At 42.7% G+C, this 22089-nt stretch overlaps 1 protein-coding gene across 12 annotated transcripts in view; it reads left to right on the top strand.

Annotated features, from left to right (window-relative positions):
• The first annotated feature begins 762 nt into the window (after positions 1 to 762).
• The window catches only part of LOC120799021, a 29245-nt gene continuing 7918 nt past the window's right edge, over positions 763 to 22089 (top strand). For 2 of the 12 annotated variants that reach the window (XR_005708772.1, XM_040143833.1), the window contains exons 1-41: positions 763 to 872; positions 4013 to 4065; positions 4234 to 4260; positions 4488 to 4556; positions 5708 to 5773; positions 5875 to 5940; positions 6834 to 6911; positions 7421 to 7471; positions 7993 to 8088; positions 8271 to 8345; positions 8463 to 8528; positions 8919 to 8987; positions 9277 to 9345; positions 9518 to 9589; positions 9761 to 9823; positions 9944 to 10015; positions 10750 to 10830; positions 10983 to 11054; positions 11420 to 11479; positions 11681 to 11737; positions 12510 to 12578; positions 14241 to 14312; positions 15088 to 15153; positions 15281 to 15352; positions 16018 to 16077; positions 16196 to 16270; positions 16359 to 16424; positions 16548 to 16616; positions 16708 to 16779; positions 17914 to 17979; positions 18929 to 19000; positions 19123 to 19188; positions 19579 to 19644; positions 19754 to 19825; positions 19923 to 19994; positions 20175 to 20237; positions 20811 to 20864; positions 20969 to 21028; positions 21215 to 21286; positions 21540 to 21602; positions 22004 to 22066. Coding sequence is in view for 11 of the 12 variants with exons in the window: in XM_040143833.1 (XP_039999767.1) it covers positions 4018 to 4065; positions 4234 to 4260; positions 4488 to 4556; positions 5708 to 5773; positions 5875 to 5940; positions 6834 to 6911; positions 7421 to 7471; positions 7993 to 8088; positions 8271 to 8345; positions 8463 to 8528; positions 8919 to 8987; positions 9277 to 9345; positions 9518 to 9589; positions 9761 to 9823; positions 9944 to 10015; positions 10750 to 10830; positions 10983 to 11054; positions 11420 to 11479; positions 11681 to 11737; positions 12510 to 12578; positions 14241 to 14312; positions 15088 to 15153; positions 15281 to 15352; positions 16018 to 16077; positions 16196 to 16270; positions 16359 to 16424; positions 16548 to 16616; positions 16708 to 16779; positions 17914 to 17979; positions 18929 to 19000; positions 19123 to 19188; positions 19579 to 19644; positions 19754 to 19825; positions 19923 to 19994; positions 20175 to 20237; positions 20811 to 20864; positions 20969 to 21028; positions 21215 to 21286; positions 21540 to 21602; positions 22004 to 22066 (2667 nt within the window). In the remaining variant the exon portion in view is untranslated. Of the gene's footprint in view, positions 873 to 4012; positions 4066 to 4233; positions 4261 to 4487; positions 4557 to 5707; positions 5774 to 5874; positions 5941 to 6833; positions 6912 to 7420; positions 7472 to 7992; positions 8089 to 8270; positions 8346 to 8462; positions 8529 to 8632; positions 8817 to 8918; positions 8988 to 9276; positions 9346 to 9517; positions 9590 to 9760; positions 9824 to 9943; positions 10016 to 10749; positions 10831 to 10982; positions 11055 to 11419; positions 11480 to 11680; positions 11738 to 12509; positions 12579 to 14240; positions 14313 to 15087; positions 15154 to 15280; positions 15353 to 16017; positions 16078 to 16195; positions 16271 to 16358; positions 16425 to 16547; positions 16617 to 16707; positions 16780 to 17913; positions 17980 to 18928; positions 19001 to 19122; positions 19189 to 19578; positions 19645 to 19753; positions 19826 to 19922; positions 19995 to 20174; positions 20238 to 20810; positions 20865 to 20968; positions 21029 to 21214; positions 21287 to 21539; positions 21603 to 22003; positions 22067 to 22089 lie in introns of those variants that run through there. The other 10 variants (XM_040143837.1, XM_040143835.1, XM_040143834.1 and 7 more) reach the window with 10 other exon arrangements.

The raw sequence follows: 22089 nt of genomic DNA, 5'->3' as shown, positions 1-22089 counted from the left end.
TGATGAAATTAAATTAAACGGACCCGACAAAGATGCTCCATTTACCTAGTAAAATAAATATATACATAATTTAAATACTATATATGCACACATAGTATAAAAAATACTTTGAAAAAATACTATCACTTTAAAAATCACTTTAAAAATAAAGTGAATCATACATACGTAGTATAATAACCGTGTTTTTAAAAGTAGAATAAAGGTATGTGTGGAATACAAATAATGGTGCAATGCACTAGTCAATGCATTGCAGGCAATGACAAATGTACAGTAAATAGACAAATAGATCAAAAATAATTAAACAGGACAAAGGACTGAACTGAGCATTCAGCACCAATATTCAAGTGAAGCGTTAAAATAAGTATTAGAGTTTGATACTCATCCCTATTTTCCACCATAAAAGTAATGTATGTAAGTAACTTTGTTGAAATATGTTTTTCATTATATTGTTTTACTTTATTTATTGTACAAAAATATATATAGTATATTGGCAAAACATATTTTGTCGACAAAGAAAATGGTAAATTTTTAAGTATTATAAATGTGGAGCTGACAAAAGGAAAAAGCGAATTTTTATATCACTGTGATGTAAAGAAATCCAACTAAACTTTTACTGTACATGACAAAAACAGCACAGAAGCCCCAGAGAGTGAGGTGACTTCGGGGCCGGGATTTCTGAGGTTTTGACGAGCTCTTGAACGCGTCATGCGTGCAGATGTTGTTGTGTGGGTGTGGTGATGTGTTTTTAAAAAAAAAAAAAAACTCCTGGGAATGTTTGGTCAGTGGAGGAGCCGCCAGTTTCGCGCTGTTTTGGATATTAACTGGTTAAAAACCGAACCGTAAACATCTCTGAAGCGTCTTCGGAACCTTCGGTAGGTGAAACCGCTTCAGTCCGGCACGAAGGCGATTTGGTTTGCTCGTTTGTCGGTTGGTGTTTTTTGTTTTTGTTTGTAACGTCGCCGTCCATTTAAAAAAAAAAAGCCGGGTGGAGCTTTTCGGCTTTGACTCCAGCTAGCCCCGGCACCACCAGGGCGACGGATTTAGGGAACGTGGTTTCTCCGGTGAGCACCTCTCCGCCTCAGCGCGACCACCGTAACAGGTCCCCCCCCCTCCAAGAGTTTTACCACTTGCAGTCGCACTTGCTCTGATCGGAGGTAGTTGGGGGCTGTGTGTTAGCAAAACGTGAACAGAGGCGTAAACGCAGTCATTTTCCAAACAAAACAAAAAGAAAAGAAAAGAAAAGAAGACTTTAGCAATATTCAAGTATTTCGGTTGCGCAGTTTTTGAGTTACTCGTCCTGCAACCTGCTGGTAATAGTTTCTGTGCAGAGGAAAACTCTGCAAGCAGAAGAAGATAAGCTTAGAAAACAGGACGAAGAACCATTAAGTCCTGTAGTTGCCAAGTCTAGTCCGCTGCCGACAGTGGAGTCCCTCTGAGTGCTGGTGAATGTATGTATATGTGTATATATCTATATCTATATATTTGTGCATTTTAGCATTTAGAGCTGTCGACTTGAAAGGAAATTATTAGCTACTCTGACTGGTTTATTTGATTGTTTTATTTGTTTTTTTTTTTTTCAAGCAAAAAATGCCAAACATTTGGAGCTTCCAGCTTCTCAAATGTGAGAAGTTGCTGCTTTTGTCTCAGGCTTACATTGCGGGGAACCCAATATATATATTTTTGGTGGTTTTTTTTTTTTTTTTGTTTGTTTTTTTGTTTGTTTTTGTTTGTAACGTCGCCGTCCATTTAAAAAAAAAAAAGCCGGGTGGAGCTTTTCGGCTTTGACTCCAGCTAGCCCCGGCACCACCAGGGCGACGGATTTAGGGAACGTGGTTTCTCCGGTGAGCACCTCTCCGCCTCAGCGCGACCACCGTAACAGGTCCCCCCCCCTCCAAGAGTTTTACCACTTGCAGTCGCACTTGCTCTGATCGGAGGTAGTTGGGGGCTGTGTGTTAGCAAAACGTGAACAGAGGCGTAAACGCAGTCATTTTCCAAACAAAACAAAAAGAAAAGAAAAGAAAAGAAGACTTTAGCAATATTCAAGTATTTCAGTTGCGCAGTTTTTGAGTTAATCGTCCTGCAACCTGCTGGTAATAGTTTCTGTGCAGAGGAAAACTCTGCAGGCAGAAGAAGATAAGCTTAGAAAACAGGACGAAGAACCATTAAGTCCTGTAATTGCCAAGTCTAGTCCGCTGCCGACAGTGGAGTCCCTCTGAGTGCTGGTGAATGTATGTATATGTGTATATATCTATATCTATATATTAGTGCATTTTAGCATTTAGAGCTGTCGACCTGAAAGGAAATTATTAGCTACTCTGACTGGTTTATTTGATTGTTTTATTTGTTTTTTTTTTTTCAAGCAAAAATGCCAAACATTTGGAGCTTCCAGCTTCTCAAATGTGAGAAGTTGCTGCTTTTGTCTCAGGCTTACATTGCGGGGAACCGAATATATTTTTGGTGTTTTTTTTTTTTTGTTTGTTTTTTGTTTGTTTGTTTGTTTTTTTTTGGGGGGGGGGGTGTTGGTCGGCCGAAACAAGACGTTTAATGGCATCACCTCGTGCTCCGGGATAATGCGATAGACATTTTTCGCTGTTTTCTGCTGTTGCATAGACCAGACAATAACTGAGACAGTCATTGGCTGATTAATCGACGGGGAAAATAACCGGTAGTCTGCAGCACTACAACTGACGATTGTCTCCTCGACTAACCGACTAACTGTTTGATCTAAAACATGCCAGAAAATGATTTTTTTTTTTTTCCCTTAAATGTGCAAAAAATTCCCGGAAACCAAGACCACATATTCAGATGTCTTGTGTTGTCTAACCAATGGTCCAAAAGTCAGAGACTTCCAGCGCTCTCTCCGAGAAGAGCAGGACAATCTTTCAATTATTTTGCGATTTTAAAAATCTGGAGATTTGACTGACAAACTAGGGATGAAGGTCAGATACCGTATACCCATGTAACGTTGTCTGTTTCAGATCCAGTCAGCTGACAGAACCAGACAGGGAAGATAATACCTGGCCTCTATTATTTACACGATTTTTCATTGCCTTTTTTTTGTTTTTGTTTATTTTTTATTTTTTTTAATTGGATCTGATTCAAATGACATATTTGTCAGTGGACGTCGAGCGCAAACACGCTCCGAAGACGCCGGGATCGTGTAGAGTCCCCAGACTCAGCCAGGTGATGAGGACGCGCCTCCTTCACGGCGGGATGTTCGACCTTGTCCGGTGCGACACCAGTGAAGCCACGACAGGGGACTTGAACGACGCCGGCAACCCCCCTTTACGCTGGATCCGGCTTGTGACCAAGGGGGGCATTATTTACACCTGCGCTGTTTTTCCCTCCACGACAAGTCAAAGTGTTTGCCCTTGTAAGAGGCCTTTCTGGCAGCAGACAATTTGGACGCGCTAACAACAATAACGGACATCAACGAGGGCTCTGTCCCGAGCTGGCGTCCCAGTAAAAGCGGCGTGCACGACACCGGGGGTCGTGCCCCCGATTCCGCGCGGCCTGCCGATTTCCAAGCAGGCTTTGAGTCTTTGATTAAGAGTGTGTTCAAAAACAAAACAAAAAAAGGTCCGGCTGCGCGCTGAAAATGGTTTGAAAATGCTGAGTGTTACTGTGCTGCTGATGCACACTGTGATTCCCGGTATGCAACGCACGAAGGAAATGGAGGACCTGCTCACAGCTGCAAAACATTAAGACATATTGCAGAGGGGGGGGTGACGCAGCTCGGGAAATGTCTGGGGAGATGAAACACAAGTATTAAATATGTGGGGAGAATTTTTAGCCTCCTTTGTTGGCACGTATTTAAAAAAAAACAAAAAAAACAGACGGTCTACTGTCAGTACGTAACGTAGAATGAATGAATGAAGAGCAGTGGGAGTCGGTTCCTTAAGGCCAGCGGGTCCCGAAGGCCTCCAAAGAGCCCCCGCTGCAGTCTCAAAACCAGCACGAGTATGCAACCGCCCATATTCAGCCGTTCTGTCTCTCCGTGTTGTGTTCGCAGGCGGGATGGAGGCGTGTGCGACGAAGCCGGAGGTCAAGAAGAGACCAAAGCCGGTGAGAGGATTTCATAGCCAGCGCGGAAAACACGCCGCTGGTGGTGGTGCACGGTGTACACACAACCTCCCAAAAAAAATAAAATAATAAATCACACACACAGCGTAATGTGATATATCCTAACACACACACTCTCACAGTGTCTCATGGTGTCTTCTCTATTTACAGGCTAAACCTCCTCCAAAGCCTGCTGAGGTACCGTAGTAAACTCAAACCTTTGATGAGATGCCTGACAAAGTTAACAATGTGTTTGCGTACTTGCTCAAGAGTGTGTGTGTGTGTGTGTGTGTGTGTGTGTGTGTGTGTGTGTGTGTGTGTGTGTGTGTGTGTGTGTGTGTGTGTGAGAGTGAGACCCCATGATGTTGCTGTCAGGCTACACGCTTCCAGCATGTAAAGAATGAAATCTCAAATTGTCTGCACAGATGAAAAGAAGTGACCCGGAGAGGCTGGAGAAACCAACTCCCGCGGTGCCGACGCGGCCCACCGATGCTGTAAGTGTGTTTCTGTGTGTGTGTGTGTGTGTGTGTGTGTGTGTGTGTGTGCGTGCGTGTGCGCGTGTGTGCGCTGGAGGAGACCAGTAGTGTTTCTCTGTAGGCCAGTTGTCCCGTATGGGACGCAGGTTATGAAGTGGTCGGGTGCTCTCCTCATGTTCGCCAGAGTTCACCTTCCACTGAGCGGACGTGACGGGCAAACGTGCCCCGCACATCTGGTAACCATCTGGGCTGTACCGGAGAAGATTTTTCCACAGATTTTTGTTTCCTCTCCCCAGGAACTGAGTCAGACTCGATACGGAGCGAAAAGAGCAGCGGCAACAAGCAGTCAGGTTTTTACTGCTTTTTGGGGGTTTTTTTAAAATCGTTTTTTTAAATGGCTTGCATCACAGAGAGAAAGAGAGGACATGAATGCGGGAGGGGGGGTTGAGCCTGCATGTGGGGTAATTTCCGAGTTGATATTTAAAGACAACCAGACGTTTATTTATTCAGGGAACAAACAAAAAATGAGGGCTGGCACAGTAGGTCAGGTGCCTGTTGCTCGGACAATGTGCCGAAAAAAACCTTCAACGTCTCGAGAAAGATTATCTGAAGATGGGAGAGGCTCACTTCACACACGGTGAGACCCGAGCGAAAGAAAAAAAAGGTGCGTTAATCGCCTCTTTCCGTCTGAGACCAGGTCCCGTGGAGACTTAGTCCAAAGAGAGACAAAAGAGAAGAGGTCTCCGGATCAATAACGGCCAGCGATGCGGTCAGGACACGTTTCCAGTATACGAAATCGAAGTATGAAGACAAATGAGTATTGTGGGAACATTTGTTAAATGTCGACGGCGACTCTTTTCCTTAGAAACGGAAGCGAGTCGGTCAACGCCCTGGGGACCCGATTTTAGCGCGAGAGCAGTTTGCGGTAAAGAGTCGCCCTGGGCCACTCGAGGTTTCACGTTTTCCCTCCTGCTTCACGCGTCTCTCGTTGCTCTTTCCCTCCCCGGGCTTTTTTTTTTTTTTTTTTGTGTGTGTGTGCAGGGACTGAGCGCAACGAGCAGACGCACCCAGCGCAGGGGCCCGCGGGCTCCTACGAAGCACCGCGGTCCTCCTTTGCCTTTGTGTCGTGTAATGTAATCGCGGTCCACCTCCTTCCTCTTCCTCCTCAGAGCTCCGGAGAAAACGGCCGATCCGAGGCCGCCGAAGTTCCCGAGGGCGAGGCGGACGTCAAACAGGTACCGCGGCGGGAAGTTACCCGGCTTCCACCTCTTCGCAGCTCAATAAAGAGCAACAGACAATGTCTTCCTCTTTCTTTACATGCGCTTTTTGGTTGCAGGGTACTCAGTCGGTCCTGACTGGGATGTTTCGGCGGAGCCAAAGGGAGAAAACGCCCACGTTCACCGTAAGCGAAGCACCTGCAGCTCCTCAGTGAGACATTGCACATCTCGATGTATATTCCCTTTGACCTGCTACCTTTTTGTGTTTACTTTAACAATTTCTGGTACTTGTAATTTTTGTGGAATTTTCGACAATGGACATGAGTGTGGAAGTAGACAAATGTTCAAGCTGTGAAGCCGTAAATTTAAGGTTAAATTGATTTATTTCGAGTTTTAATTTGCATAGGGACCAATGCCGCATACAACAGGTTAAATTTAAATTTAATTTTTGTTGAGATTCTTATCATTTTTAAAAATCAGTTGAAGTTGGTGGTTGAACGTGGTTTAGTTCGTTTCACCAGTCATTTACTGTAACTGGTGAAAGAACGAGGCAGTGTTTATGGTTCCCTTGGTTTCCCGCCCGTTTAACATACCCACACTTTTTGCTGTGATTGTGTGATTCTTGGTTGGGGGATTAAAGAAGGACAAAAAAAAAAAAAAAAAAAAACTAACCGTGCGTCAGCCGAACAGGTTTCTGGTGGCGATCAGGCGCGTGTGGGCGTGTTGCGCACATACAACGCTAGTGTGTATTCAAACATGCTGTGTGTGTGTGTGTGTGTGTGTGTGTGTGTGTGTGTGTGTGTGTGTGTGTGTGTGTGTGTGTGTGTCCTCCTGTCTGCGTCTGCATGTTCATGATTCGATCTAAGTTGTTCAGTGAATACACGTCAGGTGAAAAATGAGCGTCTCGTGATCGTCAAAAAGAAGAAAAGAACCGACAGGAGTAAATAAGAACAGATGTAAACAGATAAACGTCGGTCTCGGACACAGCAGATGTATGAAGCAGAATCGGGTTTTCACGGTGGGTCTTGAATCAGCAGGTGTCGAGTCAGCGTCGACCTGGTTTTTCTTTTCTTCTCAGAGTTACGTGTTGGACGACAGTGACGAAGAGGAAAGAAGTGGAGACGGCCCGGCCCGACAGGCTCCTGGCAGCAAACCGGTGTGTGTGTGAGAGAGAGAGTGTGTGTGTGTGTGTGTGTGTGAGAGAGTGTGTGTGTGTGTGTGTGTGTGAGAGTGTGTGTGCGTGTGTATGCGTGTGAGAGAGTGTGCGTGCTAGAGAGTGTGAGAGTGTGTGTGAGAGAGTGTGAGAGAGTGTGCGTGCTAGAGAGTGTGAGAGAGTGTGCGTGTGAGAGAGTGTGAGTGTGTGTGTGTGTGTGTGTGTGTATGCGTGTGTATGATAGTGTGAGAGTGTGCGTGTGAGTGTGCGTGTTTGTGTGAGTGTGTGTGTGAGTGTGTGTGTGTGTGTGTGTGTGTGTGTGTGTGTTTGTGCGTGAGAGAGTGTGAGTGTGTGTGCGTGAGAGAGTGTGAGTATGTGTGTGCGTGTGTGAGAGTGTGCGTGTGAGAGTGTGCGTGTGTGAGAGAGTGTGTGTGTGTGAGAGTGTGTGTGTGCGTGCGTGCGTGCTCGTTGGCCTTATCGGCCGGTCTGTGACCTGTGACCCTGGTTGACAGGTCGTTCTGAAGGGACTGGCGAGAGGTTTGCGGTTCAAGTCGTCGCCAAAGGTACGAGGCGCCGTCTGGTTTGGTGTTTTCTGCCGGTCGGTGGCCGCAGCGTCTCACGCCGTCTCCCTAAAACGTCCGTTTTAACTCAGGGGCCACGTCTTTGCCCGCTGGCGGTGTCGATGGTGGCGGTGACTGCGCTTGTGGGAGTTTTGTGTTGGGTTTTTTTGTTTTTGGTTAGAACTGATTCATTTTAAAGAATTCAGCTTTGTGAGAGTTCTCAGTTATCAGCAAAGTTATCTGAAACTTTCAGGACTTTTGAGTTTTCACTGGTTAAGACACCTTCTTTCCCGCCTGAAATTCCACGTTGTTGTAAGTTTAACCTGTCACACTCGTGAGGCCGCTGCAAATAGGAACGGTGAAGGTGAAGGGGTTGGAGAAGGATCCTTTCTAATCCTGGAGACGGTTCCACGTCTAAATCTTGTGAAACTCTTAAGCACGTAGTTGTAGATGTCAGTATCCTCTCTGGTCAAGTTGTAAAAAAAAAAAACTCAGGATGATCATTTTGTTCACTTTTCTCTCAGGCCAGCAGCGATCCGAGTCCAGGTCCCAGCACGGAGGAGGAAGTCTCAGACAAGGGAGAGTCCACAGAAAAAAGCAAAACTGCAGAACCCAAACAGGTGAGACACGAACAACAGCGTTACGACGGTAAACTGTGACCGCTCGTGTTGAACAGAGCCGGTTCTGCATCCGCTTTTCCAAACAGAATCAACAACACGCGGCACAGGAGCAGCTTGTTTCTTGGAGGGCTAAACTCTTGATTTTTCTTTTCTTTTCTTTCTTCCCCTCCACGTTTCTTCAGGAAAGAGGAGGAGGTCTGCTCGCTGGGATGTTCAGGAAAACCCCCAAAGAGAGATCACTGTCTCCCGCGCTCGCGGTAACATCATCTCCTTTTCCTTTTTTTTTTCTTTTTTTTCTTTTTCTTTTTTTAGACCGAATTTCCGGTTTTGATCTTTTCCAGCCCCGTTCACTCGTTGTTGTGTTCACCGCCCAGGTCGGCAGAGGGGACGGTGATCCCGAAGACACCGGCGGAGAGGAGAAGTCACCTGAACAGTCCCAGGTGTGTGGCTTTTTTTTTTTTTTTTTTGTGGCTTCAGCAGGCCGGCGAACTTCGCATAAAGATGGCGCTTTGCGAAGAACGGCGACTGCACAGTGAGGGGAAAGGAGCTCTACGAGGGTTTATTTCGGTGTAAGATGAGTGACGAGTAGCTTGCCAAGAACGGGGGGGGGCTGTCTGTGCTTGAAGCGCTCAAAGTCTTTATGTGAAATTAGCTTCTGTCTGAAATACGCGGAACAAATATGTATAAAGACCCACGCGTTTAATTGTGTCAGAAAAATGTCAGTTTCGGTGCGTAAAAAATAGATTTTTACACAACAGAAAAGAATTGTGTATCATGTTTTGCACCGTACTTTAAAAAAAAAAAAAAAAAAAAAATACGTTTCCTGACAGGAAAAGGGAGGCTTCTTCTCCGGGGTCCTTAAAAAATCCCACAAAACCGCGGATGGGACGCCTGCTCAGGTGAGCTGGCACAAAATGACTTTCTGCTTTTAAAAACACGACGCTAAAAAAAATAAAATCATAAAATAATAGTTTGACATTTTTGAAAAAATAGACTTGTTTGCTTTAAATATGAAGCTAGAGCCTGGGGGCAGTTTAGCTTAGCTTAGCATAAAGACTGAAAACGGGGGGAAACAGCTAGCATGGCTATATCCAAAGTACACTTTGGCCACAACCAGGATTTCTGAGATATTACATTGTCGTCAAATGAAGTTTTTGTCATATCCAATACATCACGTTGATGTTTCAGGAGGATCCCAGTGCTCACAGCCAGCTGTCGGCCAGCAGCGACAGTCTGTCTGAAAACAACGGCGGCAAGGTGAGCAGCCTGTGGGGGGGGGGTCACTGCGTGGGGTGGCTGCCGTGATAGAGCCGGGGGTGAAGTGATCTTTAGTCAGGTTGTACGCACAGCAGGTCGTCACTGACCCCTGACCTTAGCTGATCACGTGTGTGTGTGTGTGTGTGTGTAAACGTTCTTCTGTCCCTGTTAGGAAAAAGGAGGAATTTTCAGCGGGATGTTCAAGAAGTCTCCGAAACCGACGGACGCTGCTCAGACTGACGAGGTGATGATACGGTTTGAGAAAACGGGGCTGAAACGTGCCAGTTAACGCCCTGTGACATAAATCGAAAGATTTGTCGTAAAACCCCCTCAAACAAGCCCACAAGTTTCCAGGTTCCGGGTTTCGATCCCGCAGCCCGATAATCACGCCAAACTCGTTCATTTTGTGTTTCAGGACCAACGGCCCCTACACGACGATCTGTCGGGCAGCGGGGATAACCTGTCCGAGAACTCAAAGGTGAGCGCAGAGGTGTTCACCTGCGAAGCGCCGGGATTGTGATGCGACGTTATCAGGTGTTAGCATTTGTGTGACCGCCACTGACGGCGTGAATTAACCGGTCTTAACTGGGTCCCCCAGGAAAAGGGGGGATTTTTCGGCGGGATTCTGCGAAAGTCTCCCAGGATTCCTGGCGATGGGGCACCTGGGAAGGTAACGTGTGAGGAATTGAGTTTTTAGCATTGCTAAAAAAATCTCGAAAAATGTGTGGCGGTGGCGTTCGTTTTGGGATCTTCAAAAGTTTCTCCAAGAGCATTGAATCCCCTCAGACCCTTCTAATAATCTAATAAAACAAATCATTAATTACCGTTACACTTATTATTTATCATCTCAGACACTGTTTTGGTCCAATATTTGTGAAACGTGGAGAGATGGTACACATCAGAGATCTTCTTTAATGTTGAAGAACTAATGGATGTTTATTCCCATTGTTTCTTGGCTCTACTATAAATACACTGTCAACATCTCATTACATGTCGTTTGTTAAATCTACTAAACTCCTAGTTCCTCATTTTTTTTTTTTTTTTTTTTAGAATTTTGTGTAGAAACTATTGTCCTCCATATTTGTCTTCCTTTGGGGAGAATTAGTCATTTTTGTGATGGTGTTGCATCTTGACTCACCGATTACGTTGCCATAGTTACTCTATCACAGGAGGAAACGCAGTGTTGCTGTGCTGCTGATTTGCTTATTCAAAAATGATCGTGTGGATCAATCGCCTGTGCCTCACCTTTTTTACATGGCGTGCTGCAAAAAAAACCCAGCATCGACAGCAACAAGTTCCCTGTTATTACCTCTGGCATTTTAAAGCGTCTTTCGCTTTCTGATTTCTGCTTGTTAATTCCGATTCTGCGTCTGTCTCACTTGACTTCGCTGTTTTGTGTCTCAGGATAAAGAGTCGCTGCGGGCCGAGCCGGCAGCCAGCAACGAGAGGCTCCCTGAGAACAGCAACAACGCCAAAGTAAGAGAGGTTCGGAGTTTAGATTTTTAAATGAACTGAAGAGGACCCATGAAGCAGTTTAAGCCAAAGCACCCGTACGATTTAACCCGAGGCAACAGATAAGGTTTACAAACCGACACAGACTGCATGTCAGGGGGTACTTTGTTTCTGTTCTGTGTCAGGAGAAAGGAGGCGTTTTCAATGGGATGTTTAAGAAGTCTCCCAAACTGTCTGAAGGGCCACGACTGGAGGAGGTAATACCTTTTACATACTAACCTGTCACTGTTGGGGCCTTTGCAAGTAAGTCAGGCAAGGTCTTTCACTATGTATATCATTTAGAAATAAATCAAAAGGAGCCAATGAATAAGTTTGCTTTCTTGCTACAGAGGATGTTCTTCCTTGATCCTTCAATCTTATAAAACAGTTTTCTTATGTAGTGTTGTAATGTACTTGATTCAAAAATACTTACTACTACTAATTCGCCGACCGGCTGCTTGTAAACAAGCTCCCGCAGTAATGAGGTAACTGCGACGGGCTCCTGCCTCCACCAGTTTGGCTTCCGTCTGCGTGCTCCGCGTTTACGTCCACGCGGGTGGAGTAACCTTTTAACTGTGTTTAGGCTTCGGCGTCGCTGCACGGCGACCGCTCCGCCGGCGTCGAGAGCCTGTCGGAAAACAAGGTGAGTCATCGCGACGGACGCGCCCACTGAAACTGATTTGAGAGTCACCATGACAAACATGAAAAAACATGCCTGAGAGCTCAAGTAGCCGCAGAGCTCTGCAGGTGGAAGATAAGGTTCCCTAAGGCTTTTTTTTTTTTTTTTCAATTTAGGAAAACAAGTACTCAGTTTGCTTTAATCTGTTTTCTCTTCTCTCTGTAGGAGAAAGGTGGTTTGTTCAGTGGACTCCTCAGAAAGACTCCCAAAACTACCGGAGAGGTACAGCCTCTCAGGCACAAGTGTAGTTTCCATGTAGACACTCTGGACAGACCGTAAACACAGTGTAAATCTTAAAAAAATAAAAAATAAATAACCCGACTGGCACAGAGACAGTTTTTGCCGGTTGGGCACGGTTTTCACTCTGTTTGAATTTGGCCCACAAAACGGCACATGCACACGGGGGACCCAGCAGCCTCTAGTGTTTTATGTGGTTATAGCTAAAAGGTTTGTTTAGAGAGCATTGAAATCTACTCTCCTTTTGAGAAGTGGCCCATTGAAATGGTTTCCTCTCTGAATTAGGAGCAGGTTAGGGACTCCCTCGTCTGACTCCCATGGTCCCCCCTCCTCATTTGCGTTTCGGTCTATCTGGCCTTCATCAGGGTGGTGTCTGAGGCCCCGCCATATATGATACCACATATACAAAACATTACAATCATCCTTATCTTCAGAAATACTATTTACAAAATATAAGCGCCCTTGGTAAGGCTGGATTACCAACCAGGCAAAGTTGGCCATATGCCCAGGGGCCGCAGTCGCCTGCTCTCCATTTTAACCCCTTTTCCCTGCCATGGCGGCACGTGAGCATGACCAAAGGGAGCGCAGCCGGTAATGATGCACGTCCCCTGTATTTCCACCAATGTGCTCAAATGCTGTAATCCAGGAAGAGCAGAAGTTAAGAACATGACAGACGTTTCCTTTTCGTTAAACCCCTTCTGCCGTCTCCCGCGGAGCTGCCGCTCTTCGTTTCTGACCGTTTTGATTCTTGTTGCAGGAGAATCTGGCGGCACAGAAGGCCCTCTCGGCCAGCAGCGAGAGTCTGCCTGAGGCTGCCAACACAAAGGTCAGTCTGGTCGTAAAAACACTCTCTGGCATCTTCGGAAATCGGTCTCTGGCACATTTTATTTGAAGGGTAATAGAAGTCTCATTTTGAAAAGATCAACACATCGTTATCAAATTAAACACAGGTAATCGGTGCAGTCTCCATAAACAAATGAAACCAGTGTTTTCTTTGTGTTTTTAGTTAAGTAAAGTTCAGCAGATACTTGATATTTGAGAAATCAGACCCCGGAGGCAAACAATGCAACAAAGAGAGGGAGAGGCGGCCGGTCCTTTTGGGAATCCCCTTAGATGTCTGTGATAGTTGGACTCATGACTACAGCTGAAATGAGGAGTCGCTCGAAAGAAAACTATTCTACCACAAACTAACTACCATCAATCAATTGTTTAATCGTTATTTAATATTGAAAAGTTATTTTTCAAGCAAAAAGGCCAAGAATTCTAATGTCCCAGCTTCACAATGCTGAAAATCTGTCGTTCAGGCAAAATGGGCAATTTGATGACATTGCCTGAGGCCCCAGGAAAGTGTGGTGGGCGTTTGTCACTATTTTCAGATAATATTGACCCAACGCATTAATCGACAAATCGAGAAAATAATAGTCAGATTAATCAATAATGAAAATAATGTGTAGTTGTAGCTCTACTAATGTCGTAATGAAAGGTGCTTCCTGTGTGTGAACAGTGAAACACGTAATGCCTTTCTTTTTTTGAATTTTTCCTTTATTTAAGCGGGTGAAAATCTGGTTGAGATCAAATTTTCTTCTTCAAGAGAGAGACTTGGCCTAAAACCTTGCTTCAGCAAAAAACTAAAAAGAAACATGAGCCGGCTAAAACAACTGTAACTCACTAGAAAAGAGTGCAGACAATATCCAGTTAAGATACATAAACAGCGGTGAATTTACAAAACAAGTAAAAACTAAAGAGTAAGTAGAAATAAGCTTATCGACCAAGAAAGCAACTTTTCTTGTTCCTACATTGTATCTGCATTTCTGCTCTTTCTTTCTTTTCTTTTTCTTTTTTTTTTTATATTGTGTTTTTTAAATGCCATTTTTAAAGTATTTTTCTCACTCATGCAAAGCTTCTGTGTTTTGAAAGTAGCTATACAAATCAGTTCGCCTTCTCCATTGTCTGAATCCTTTTTTTTAAAACTGACTTGAATTCACCAAAACTGACTGACTGTCACATCCTTCCGTATTCGGTTCGATGAGGAAGGAGCTTTGCCCTAAATTCAAAGCAGAGCTACAAGGCAGAATGAGTAAAAAAAATAAACACATGCTGGTGAAACCTGGATTACAGTACTCAGTACTTTCAAATGAATTAGTAGGATATTTAGAAATGGAAAATGTAGGTTTGATGGTGACCAAATACATACTTTGTATCCAATTGTTATATGTTATGGAGGACGATATGCAGATACCGATATACTGATATTTGTATTTTATGTTATATCCAGCGTACTGTGTATTTTTCACTTTTTGTCAAAGAGGTTACATTTCTTTCCGATTGCAGCTGTATGAGATGTCTTTTCATTTATCTTTCCAGTGACTTCATACATTCAGTATTATAATATATATTGTCTGGAAGAACTAATGTAAATATAAAGCATTTAAAAAAAACAAACAAAAAAAAAAAACCAAACAATCTGTATTTGTGATCTGAATTTCAGGAGAAGGGAGGAGCATTCAGTGGAATTTTCAAGAAGTCATCCAGACTTGCAGACGGTCCTGCCACAGAGGAAGTAAGAGTCATCTCCTCCTTTTTCAGGCCCCATTCAGTCACTCCATCACTTTTTTGCCCAAAGTGTCAGGGTACACTTGTGACTATAAGGTCGCTGGTTTGAATCCCAGAACCAACATTTTTTTAAAACAAAAAAAACAAAAAAAAAAACTAAGTAATTGCAAAGCTTCCCCGAGGGAAACCGTTTAGCAGAGGTGGCAAACCTCCAGATCCTGACGCATCTCTTCTTGTAATCAGTTTATTTAGTAGATATAGTGGCCTAAACAGCAGACACACTAATTAGAAGCGGGCGTTTTCGGGGCATTTTGATGAACAGTAGCAGGAGTAGTATAGTAGGATATGGACAGAGAGATGCAGGGAGCGAGGGATGACAGGCAAAGTCCAGGCTGGAATCGAACTGGAGACGAAGCAGTTATGTGGTATAAGTCCGGCAAAGGCCCCCAAGACAGGATTTGCTATGTGAAAAAGCGCCTCTGCTCAAATGTCTTTGCGATGTTGGACGATGTGGCCCATATGTCAGACGATCTGGACAAACCTTTGAAATGAAACGTTGTGGGAAACCGCTGGAATGAATGCAGCTCTTATCCAGAGTATTTACCAGTGAGATGCCCTGGAGCGGAGGCATTAACTGTGAGGGACCAGTCGGCCCGCTCAGTTCGCTCTGCACTGTTTGACTGTAGTAATGATGATGTGATGAGACGTGATAATGTGAAGAGACCTCATGAGAAAAAAAAGATGTGAAGAGTAAATCTTGACCTGTCATCTTTTTTTCTCAGGAAAAACAGATGCGAGGCGATGAGCTGACACCAGGAAGTGAAGGTCTGTCTGAGAACAACACCAAGGTGAAATGTTTTCTTCTTTTCTCTTGCTTTTTTTTGTTTTGTTTAAATAGCATTGTTTAAAAAAACAATCCTTTTTAACTCAGTACTTTAAGGGAGACCGCTCACGCTTTTAATGTGTGTTTTTCAGGAAAAAGGGGGAATATTTAGTGGAATATTCAAAAAATTGCCCAAACCTGCAGAAGCTGCTCAACCTGAAGAGGTAACTGTAGGAATCATTTTTCAAAATATGGACCTTTTTTATTATTGCTTTACCGAAACCCAGCTCTTAACTTGCATGCCTTTTTACTGTGTTTGCGTTTTCAACATTTGACGGATGCTATGAAGACTTTTGTGATAACATTTAAAGTGAAAGGCCTCGTGACCTCCACCGAGGGCATCGTGTTTTTTTTTTTTTTTTAAACAAAAAAACAGTGTTTCTACGTTTGTTTTTTCTGTTTGTTAGGAGGATACCTTTCAGATTTTGTGGGAAATTAGGGAAAACGACACACAAATGATTAGTTCTTGGTGCAGACTCGGTCTTACAACAATTTCCCTATTTTCCTCACGAAAAACCGCACCGAGTGAACGATTGGCTATTACTATGTGGGAACTGATGCAAAACATTGCACAGATGTAGATTCAGTGTAGACTCAAGTTTCAAAACATTTTCTACCATTAAAGTAACAAGTTCTCGTAGAAACTATGAGTAATTGCACTTAGTAGTAAAAGTTTTACCATTGGTAAGATATTGCTCAAATTATCTGCAGTCATTTAATGTGTTACCCTTGCAGCGGAGAAAAATTGTTAAAGCAGCTTCATCAGTTATTGTCTCGTTGTTGTAATGTTGTAATATTCAACAAACCTTTTTAATCTTCGTTTTTACAGGATGAGTGTCCTGATAACGAGTTCTCAGCCAGCACTGAAAACTCATCTGAGAACACACAGGTCAGTGAGTTTAAATCCATGCTGTTTAGTGTTTTTCCAGCGAAACAGTTTCATCTGTAAATATTTCAGCACTGGTCCCATCTCATCCCGAAGCCTTTTTCTTTTCCATTTCCATCAGGAGAAAGGCGTAGGGCTGTTCAGCGGACTCCTCAAGAAGACTCCCAAAGCATCAGGAGAAAGGACAGAGTCACCGGTGAATAAATGCTCCTGTAAGTGTGGAGAGTTTTCAGACCTCCTCGCAGTTTCACCCGTTTCACGCGGCATCAATTTCTCTGTTTCAGGACAGAGAGGCTCAGAACGAGCTGTCGGCCAACGGTGACGACCCGTCTGAGAATAACACTACCAAGGTGAGCGGTATAATGCCAAAAAACCAACCAAACAAAAAAAACCCCCAAAAAACCTTGTAGAAAAAGTATGTTCAGAGGGAACGTTCACTGACGCCAAATTTTTTTTATTTTTATTTTTTTTAGGAAAAAAATATTTTCAGCCACATGTTTAAAAAGCCGCAGAAACCAGCAGAGGGGGCTGCGGCAGACAAGGTACTGTGATTGAACCAGACTTTATTGAAAGCTCCTGCTGTGGACGATGGAGGTGATACTGATATTTTGCTCTTTTCTGGTTTGAATTCAGGAGCAGGAAGTGAACAGCAAAAATCCGTTAGCTGGTAGCTGTGAGAATCTGACTGACACGACCGTCCTGAAGGTGCTCCTTTCTTAAAAAAAAAAAAAAAAAAAAAAGCCAAAAGAAAAACCTCTCCCCAGATCGCACAATTCAGATTGTGTGTGATGTTATGTGTTGCTGTGTGCTGTAAGTTCTTGTCATGCATTGCATTCAGCTGTATTCAAGTATCAAAATCACAGGTCACAAAGTGCTGTACAGAAGACAACTGCATAAAAACTGCCAATAATAAAAAAAAAAATGAATGGAAAATACAAATGTTTAAGCAAAATGTGCAAGAGACACAGAGAAATTAAACCAGACCAGATTTAATATAAAAATATGCACATACTTTGCCAGATGTGAAAATAGTATTTAAAGCCTTTACTTAGGTCAAAGTACTAAAACCACCCTGGAAAAATACTTTGTTACAAGCAAAAGTCCTGCATTCAAAATCTTAACTTAAGTAAAGAAGAATTATCAGCAAAATGTATTCAAAATAGGAAGAGTAAAGTAAAAGTAGATACAAGTACTCATTAAGCAGAAATGGCTTCTTTGATGGTGTTTTCTTATATGCTGTATTTTCTATATATAATTGAGTCCTAAAAAGTTTTGTATAAGTGTCTGTAGCTTGAAACAAGAAAAATAAAGCGGATGGCTGCCGAAGAATTATGAAAAGTGAAACCTGCGTTTAGAAATCAGGTAAAACAAGGCAATATACATTTAAAAAAAAAAAAAAAAAAGTTTGAAATATATATATATAACCACACTGGCATTTTTTTTTTCTAGCACTCAAGGATTAAAATTATTTGATAAACAGATTTTGTGCACTGAACGTTGCATCGTATTTTATAAACCAGACATGTTTGTATGTGAATTCTTAATCCGTAAAATAACTACAAACTTCAGGTGCCACATAAATGTAGTGGAGGAAAAAGTACAATGTTTTCCTCTAAATATGTGGCGGAATAGGAGTAAAAAGTAGCAGGAAAGTGAAATGCCCGATATCGCGTGTACTTGAGTAAATGTACCTTATGTCCACACTGGAGGTGAACTGGCTCTAGACTCTCGCCACAGCTCATTTTGAGGATCCACTTCAGTTTTTCTCCACCTTGACTGGTGCACCTGTGTTCCTGAATGTGTTTACTGGGAAAAATCACCGAAGTTTGTGTTTTTTAGGAGAAACGAGGAGGCCTGGCAGGAATATTCAAAAGATCGGCGAGCATCGACAACCTATTTGAGGAGGTCAGTGTCAGTCCTGCGCACGTGGTTTCACATCCTTACGTAGACTTCCTCTGCCGCAACCAGTAATAACTCATCTGTCGAGGGCTCCTCATCATCTCCTCCTCTCACTCAGTCCGAATTACAGCAGCATCTTCCCCACATAATCACACTTTCATCTTGTGTAGTTAGAAAAAAAAAAAAATCCGCCTCTTCTCCCGTGTTCTCGTGTCTCGATCTTCTTTCTTGACTCGAACATACATCACAGCTGTGAGGACTCTGGATTATTAAATGGTTAAATGGCAGTATATTTGTTGAAAGACTGTATTAAATTTACATTACTTACATTTCTGACTAACAATCCTCTGGAGCGGCTTTGAAGGAGCCACTAAGGAGACATTTCAAAACAGTTTTCCTGCTTGAAACTGCAGTAACACAAGACACAGACATGGTCCTGAAGTCCTGGGTTACTCTCAGAATCTACAAGCATGTTTCAAAACAGTAACTTTTTTTTTTTTTAACGTTTTGCTGGAATGAACCCACTGGCTTCCTAAAAGGTAGAAAACAAATCGACGGTTTGCTTTGAAACATGGTTGTCAGTCATGTTCAGTGTGTCTTTGCACAGACTATCAAGCAGATGTCCAAAATGAGATTAAATTGAATTAAAATGAAATGTTAAAAGTTAATGTCTGTGTTGTCCCATGGGAACAGTTTTTTTTTAACCACTGGTATAAAACTTTTCTCATCTGCACGTGGATGACGAGACATGTAAAAGCCCCCCCCTCCCAAACCCTCATACGTAAGAGCAACAGCCACAGATTCAGAGAGACGTCTTTTTGCCCCCTTTGTAGTTTTTTGTGTCCCTTTGTAGTTGCTTTTCGTCTCTTTTGTAGTCGTTTTGAGTCTTTTAAGTCCCCCCCCGGACCCCTTCAGTAATCCATCTATGCATCTCCATTTTATTTTTGCTTGACAGGAGAAAGGTGGACTGTTCAGTGGACTTCTCAAGAAAACACCCAAAGTGTCCGGAGATGAGGCAGCTGCAGAGGCGAGTGCACGACCACTTTCATGTCTGCATCGTCGTCTGTGGTGGCTGTTGCACACGTTTACTGACTTTCCATTGTTGTTGTTTTTTTCTTTTTTCTTTTTTTTTTTTCTTCCGTTTTTCAGGACAAAGACGAGCAGAGAGCGCTGTCAGCAAGCAATGACAGCCTGTCAGAAAACGCTAGCACCAAGGTACTGTGTCGAGAAATGTTTTGAACCAAATCGGGAATCTCAGCGCTATAGAATAATACTGAATGTTTATTTTGATGCATCGAAGCATGCAATACGATTAGTCCTGTGCATTTGAAAAGCAAACTGAAGAAAATTTTATTCTGAGTGTGCTGAGGTTCACCGTGATCATCACCATCATGATACATCCTGTACGTACTGTACAGATATAAAATTTCTTATTTATATAATTTCATATCAATTAACTCTGGAAACCAAACGGTATAGGTCTCTTCCTGCATCCAGCATGTCGGCAATGTTTTGTTTTTTGTTCTTGTTTTTTTTGTTTTTTTACTGTGATTTATCTCTGAGACATTACAGAATAAACCCGCGTCTGTGTTGAATGTTTTTTAGGAGAGAAGCATTTTCAGCGGGATGTTTAAGAAGACTCCGAAGCCAGCAGAGGCGACAACAGATGAGGTGCAGTAATAACCTTCACAGGGAGTTTACATCATATTACATCATTTGACTGTGCTGTGCTATTTGTGTTAGTGTTTTTTATGTTTTGTTTTCCGCTGTGTGTATTCAGGAGCCAAACACTGGTGAGGATAAAAAATTATATGCCAGTTGGGAAAATCTGTTAGAAGTAAACACATCAAAGGTACGAATGTTGTCTGACCATCATAATCACAGCCCGTTTATCTCTTTTCTGACATTGTTCATTGATAATTAATGTGTGAATGCTTCGTATGGTTCAGGAGAAGACAGGAGGACTTGCAGGGATCTTCAAAAAGTCTCCCAAACCGGCTCCACGCTCCGTCGCTACTAAGGTGACTAAAGGAACTGATTTGTTTTGGGGTTTTTTTTTTTTTTGTTTTTTTTTTTTTGCCTGTTGTTTAGATGTCTGTTAAGACTCTCATTTACATTTTTAAGCAAATTATATTGTGTTATCATTCTTCATTCAAAAATAACCCTCAACAAACTTGACTGCCCTACAAATTGTTCTCCAGGATCCACTCAGTGACACAAAGGAACTGTCCGCCAGCTGGGACAGTCTCACAGACGCTGCCGAGGTGAGAGCTACTTGGAAGTCCGTGGGTGCACTTTGCAACTTGTCGGGGAACGCTGATGATGTAGGCGACAGTGCCAGCGGACTTTCGTGAGAACATTTTGCCGCCTGCAAACATCTGAAAACTTTCTGAGAGGGTGACCACACAAACAGCACAACGCTAAGGTGCAAGAAGGGCAAAAAAACAGCCAAAAACTCAGGCGAAAGGAAGAATCTGCGCAATTCAAATACAAGATTTTGATCATAAGGCAAAGTTTTCTGTGTATAGAGCTTCACGAAGGCAAATGCTTGAGGAAAGAGAATCTCAGAGCGTTAGACGTAAATGTGCGGAGCCGCCTTCTCTCTAGCTTCTCTGCCAGCGAACGTTTAAAATACAGAAGATTTTCTAAATCAGTATTTGATGTATTATGTTCAAAGTGAAAGATCAGATTTTTATTTTTTTCTTTCTTTCCCGGCATTGTGTCTTACTTTGCTGCCTGGTTCTGAGCCGTTCCCAGTCAGTAATAATAACTTAAAATACAAGCATTTAAAAGTAATTGATTGCATTTTTTTTTTTTGTTTAAACCTTTTTTTTAAGGCACACGATCAGTTGTCCGTCAGTAACGATAATCTTTCTGAAGCTACAAGCAAGGTGAGTCTTCAGAGTGTGCTCACCTGTTTGATTTGTATAAAAACCCTTTTTTTTTTTTTGCCTTTATTTTGACTTACATAAATGCTTTGTGTTTAATATTTTAGGAGAAAAAAGTTGGGTTCGCTGGCATGTTCAGGAGGACGCCCAAAACTTTGGAACAACAGGTACGATACTATCAGCACTCGTTTTCTCTTGTACAGTCAGTATCAGGAATAGGGTTTTCTCTGATGCATCCATGGTCAGTTTATAATGCTAACAATATCATTAATGCAAAGAGTTGCAATGTGAGCTAGTCGGGCACTCACTTTTTCTTGCCGCTGTTAAGCAAAAATCTCTTCCTTCTGTTGCAGGAGAGCGAGGACATGGAGGCACCAGAAGGAGGTGGGCTGAGACGCAGGAGGACGATCAAGAAGAAAAGACGAGTGAGTTTTTTGGTCCCTTCAAAAAAAAAAAAAACATCCAGAGACCTGACAGAAGGTCTCTGGATGCCGGAGCAAGAATCATGTATATATATAATAACATGGATTTCTACTTCCAAGATCAATGGTATAGATGCTGGTTTAGCTTCTACATCAACAGAAGTTAATGTATAGAACACATAAGAGCTTTTGAGTTCTCATAATCTTCCTCTTTTTTTATTAGTATTATTATTATTTTTTTTTTTTATTTCCTCAGGTTGTTTCATTCCGAATCAAGAGAACTCTTCCCAAAGTACCCAAGGTTGATTTATCGTCACAGGTATGTACCGATTTCCTGTAGTTGTTCCTCCGTTACGACCCTGATCATGTTCTTTATTTGCATTAGAGGTCTGAAACTTAGACATATAGATATAAACATGCTGAACATTTTTTTAAAATGATTTTTGATTGATTGAGGAGCTTTTAAAATGTTTAAAATAAAGATTACTTACAAGTACCTGATTGGCCCTGTTTTTATACAGTAGCCTGAAACAAGGTTATGAAAAGACACAGATAAACATGTCCTGTCTCTACAAATGTTCTTTGTCCTCTTTTTAATTTATATTTACTTGTTTACCATGTACGGTTTTATTATTAATGTGTATGAAGTCTGAAGTTCTCAGATGAGCTTGTTGCTGAGTTACTGACGTTATTGTTCATGTTCTTTTTTTTCCTGCACAGACTCCAGATAAGATGCCAGTCATTGAGGAGACTGTGGAGCTGCAGGAGCTGAGCCCGGCGCAGGTCAGCGTGAGGATATTATAAAG

This window comes from Xiphias gladius, chromosome 14 (assembly GCF_016859285.1).
Source record: "Xiphias gladius isolate SHS-SW01 ecotype Sanya breed wild chromosome 14, ASM1685928v1, whole genome shotgun sequence".
NCBI lineage: Eukaryota > Metazoa > Chordata > Actinopteri > Istiophoriformes > Xiphiidae > Xiphias > Xiphias gladius.
Note: the sequence above shows the minus strand (reverse complement) of the source record. Positions and strands in the feature narration are given on the sequence as shown.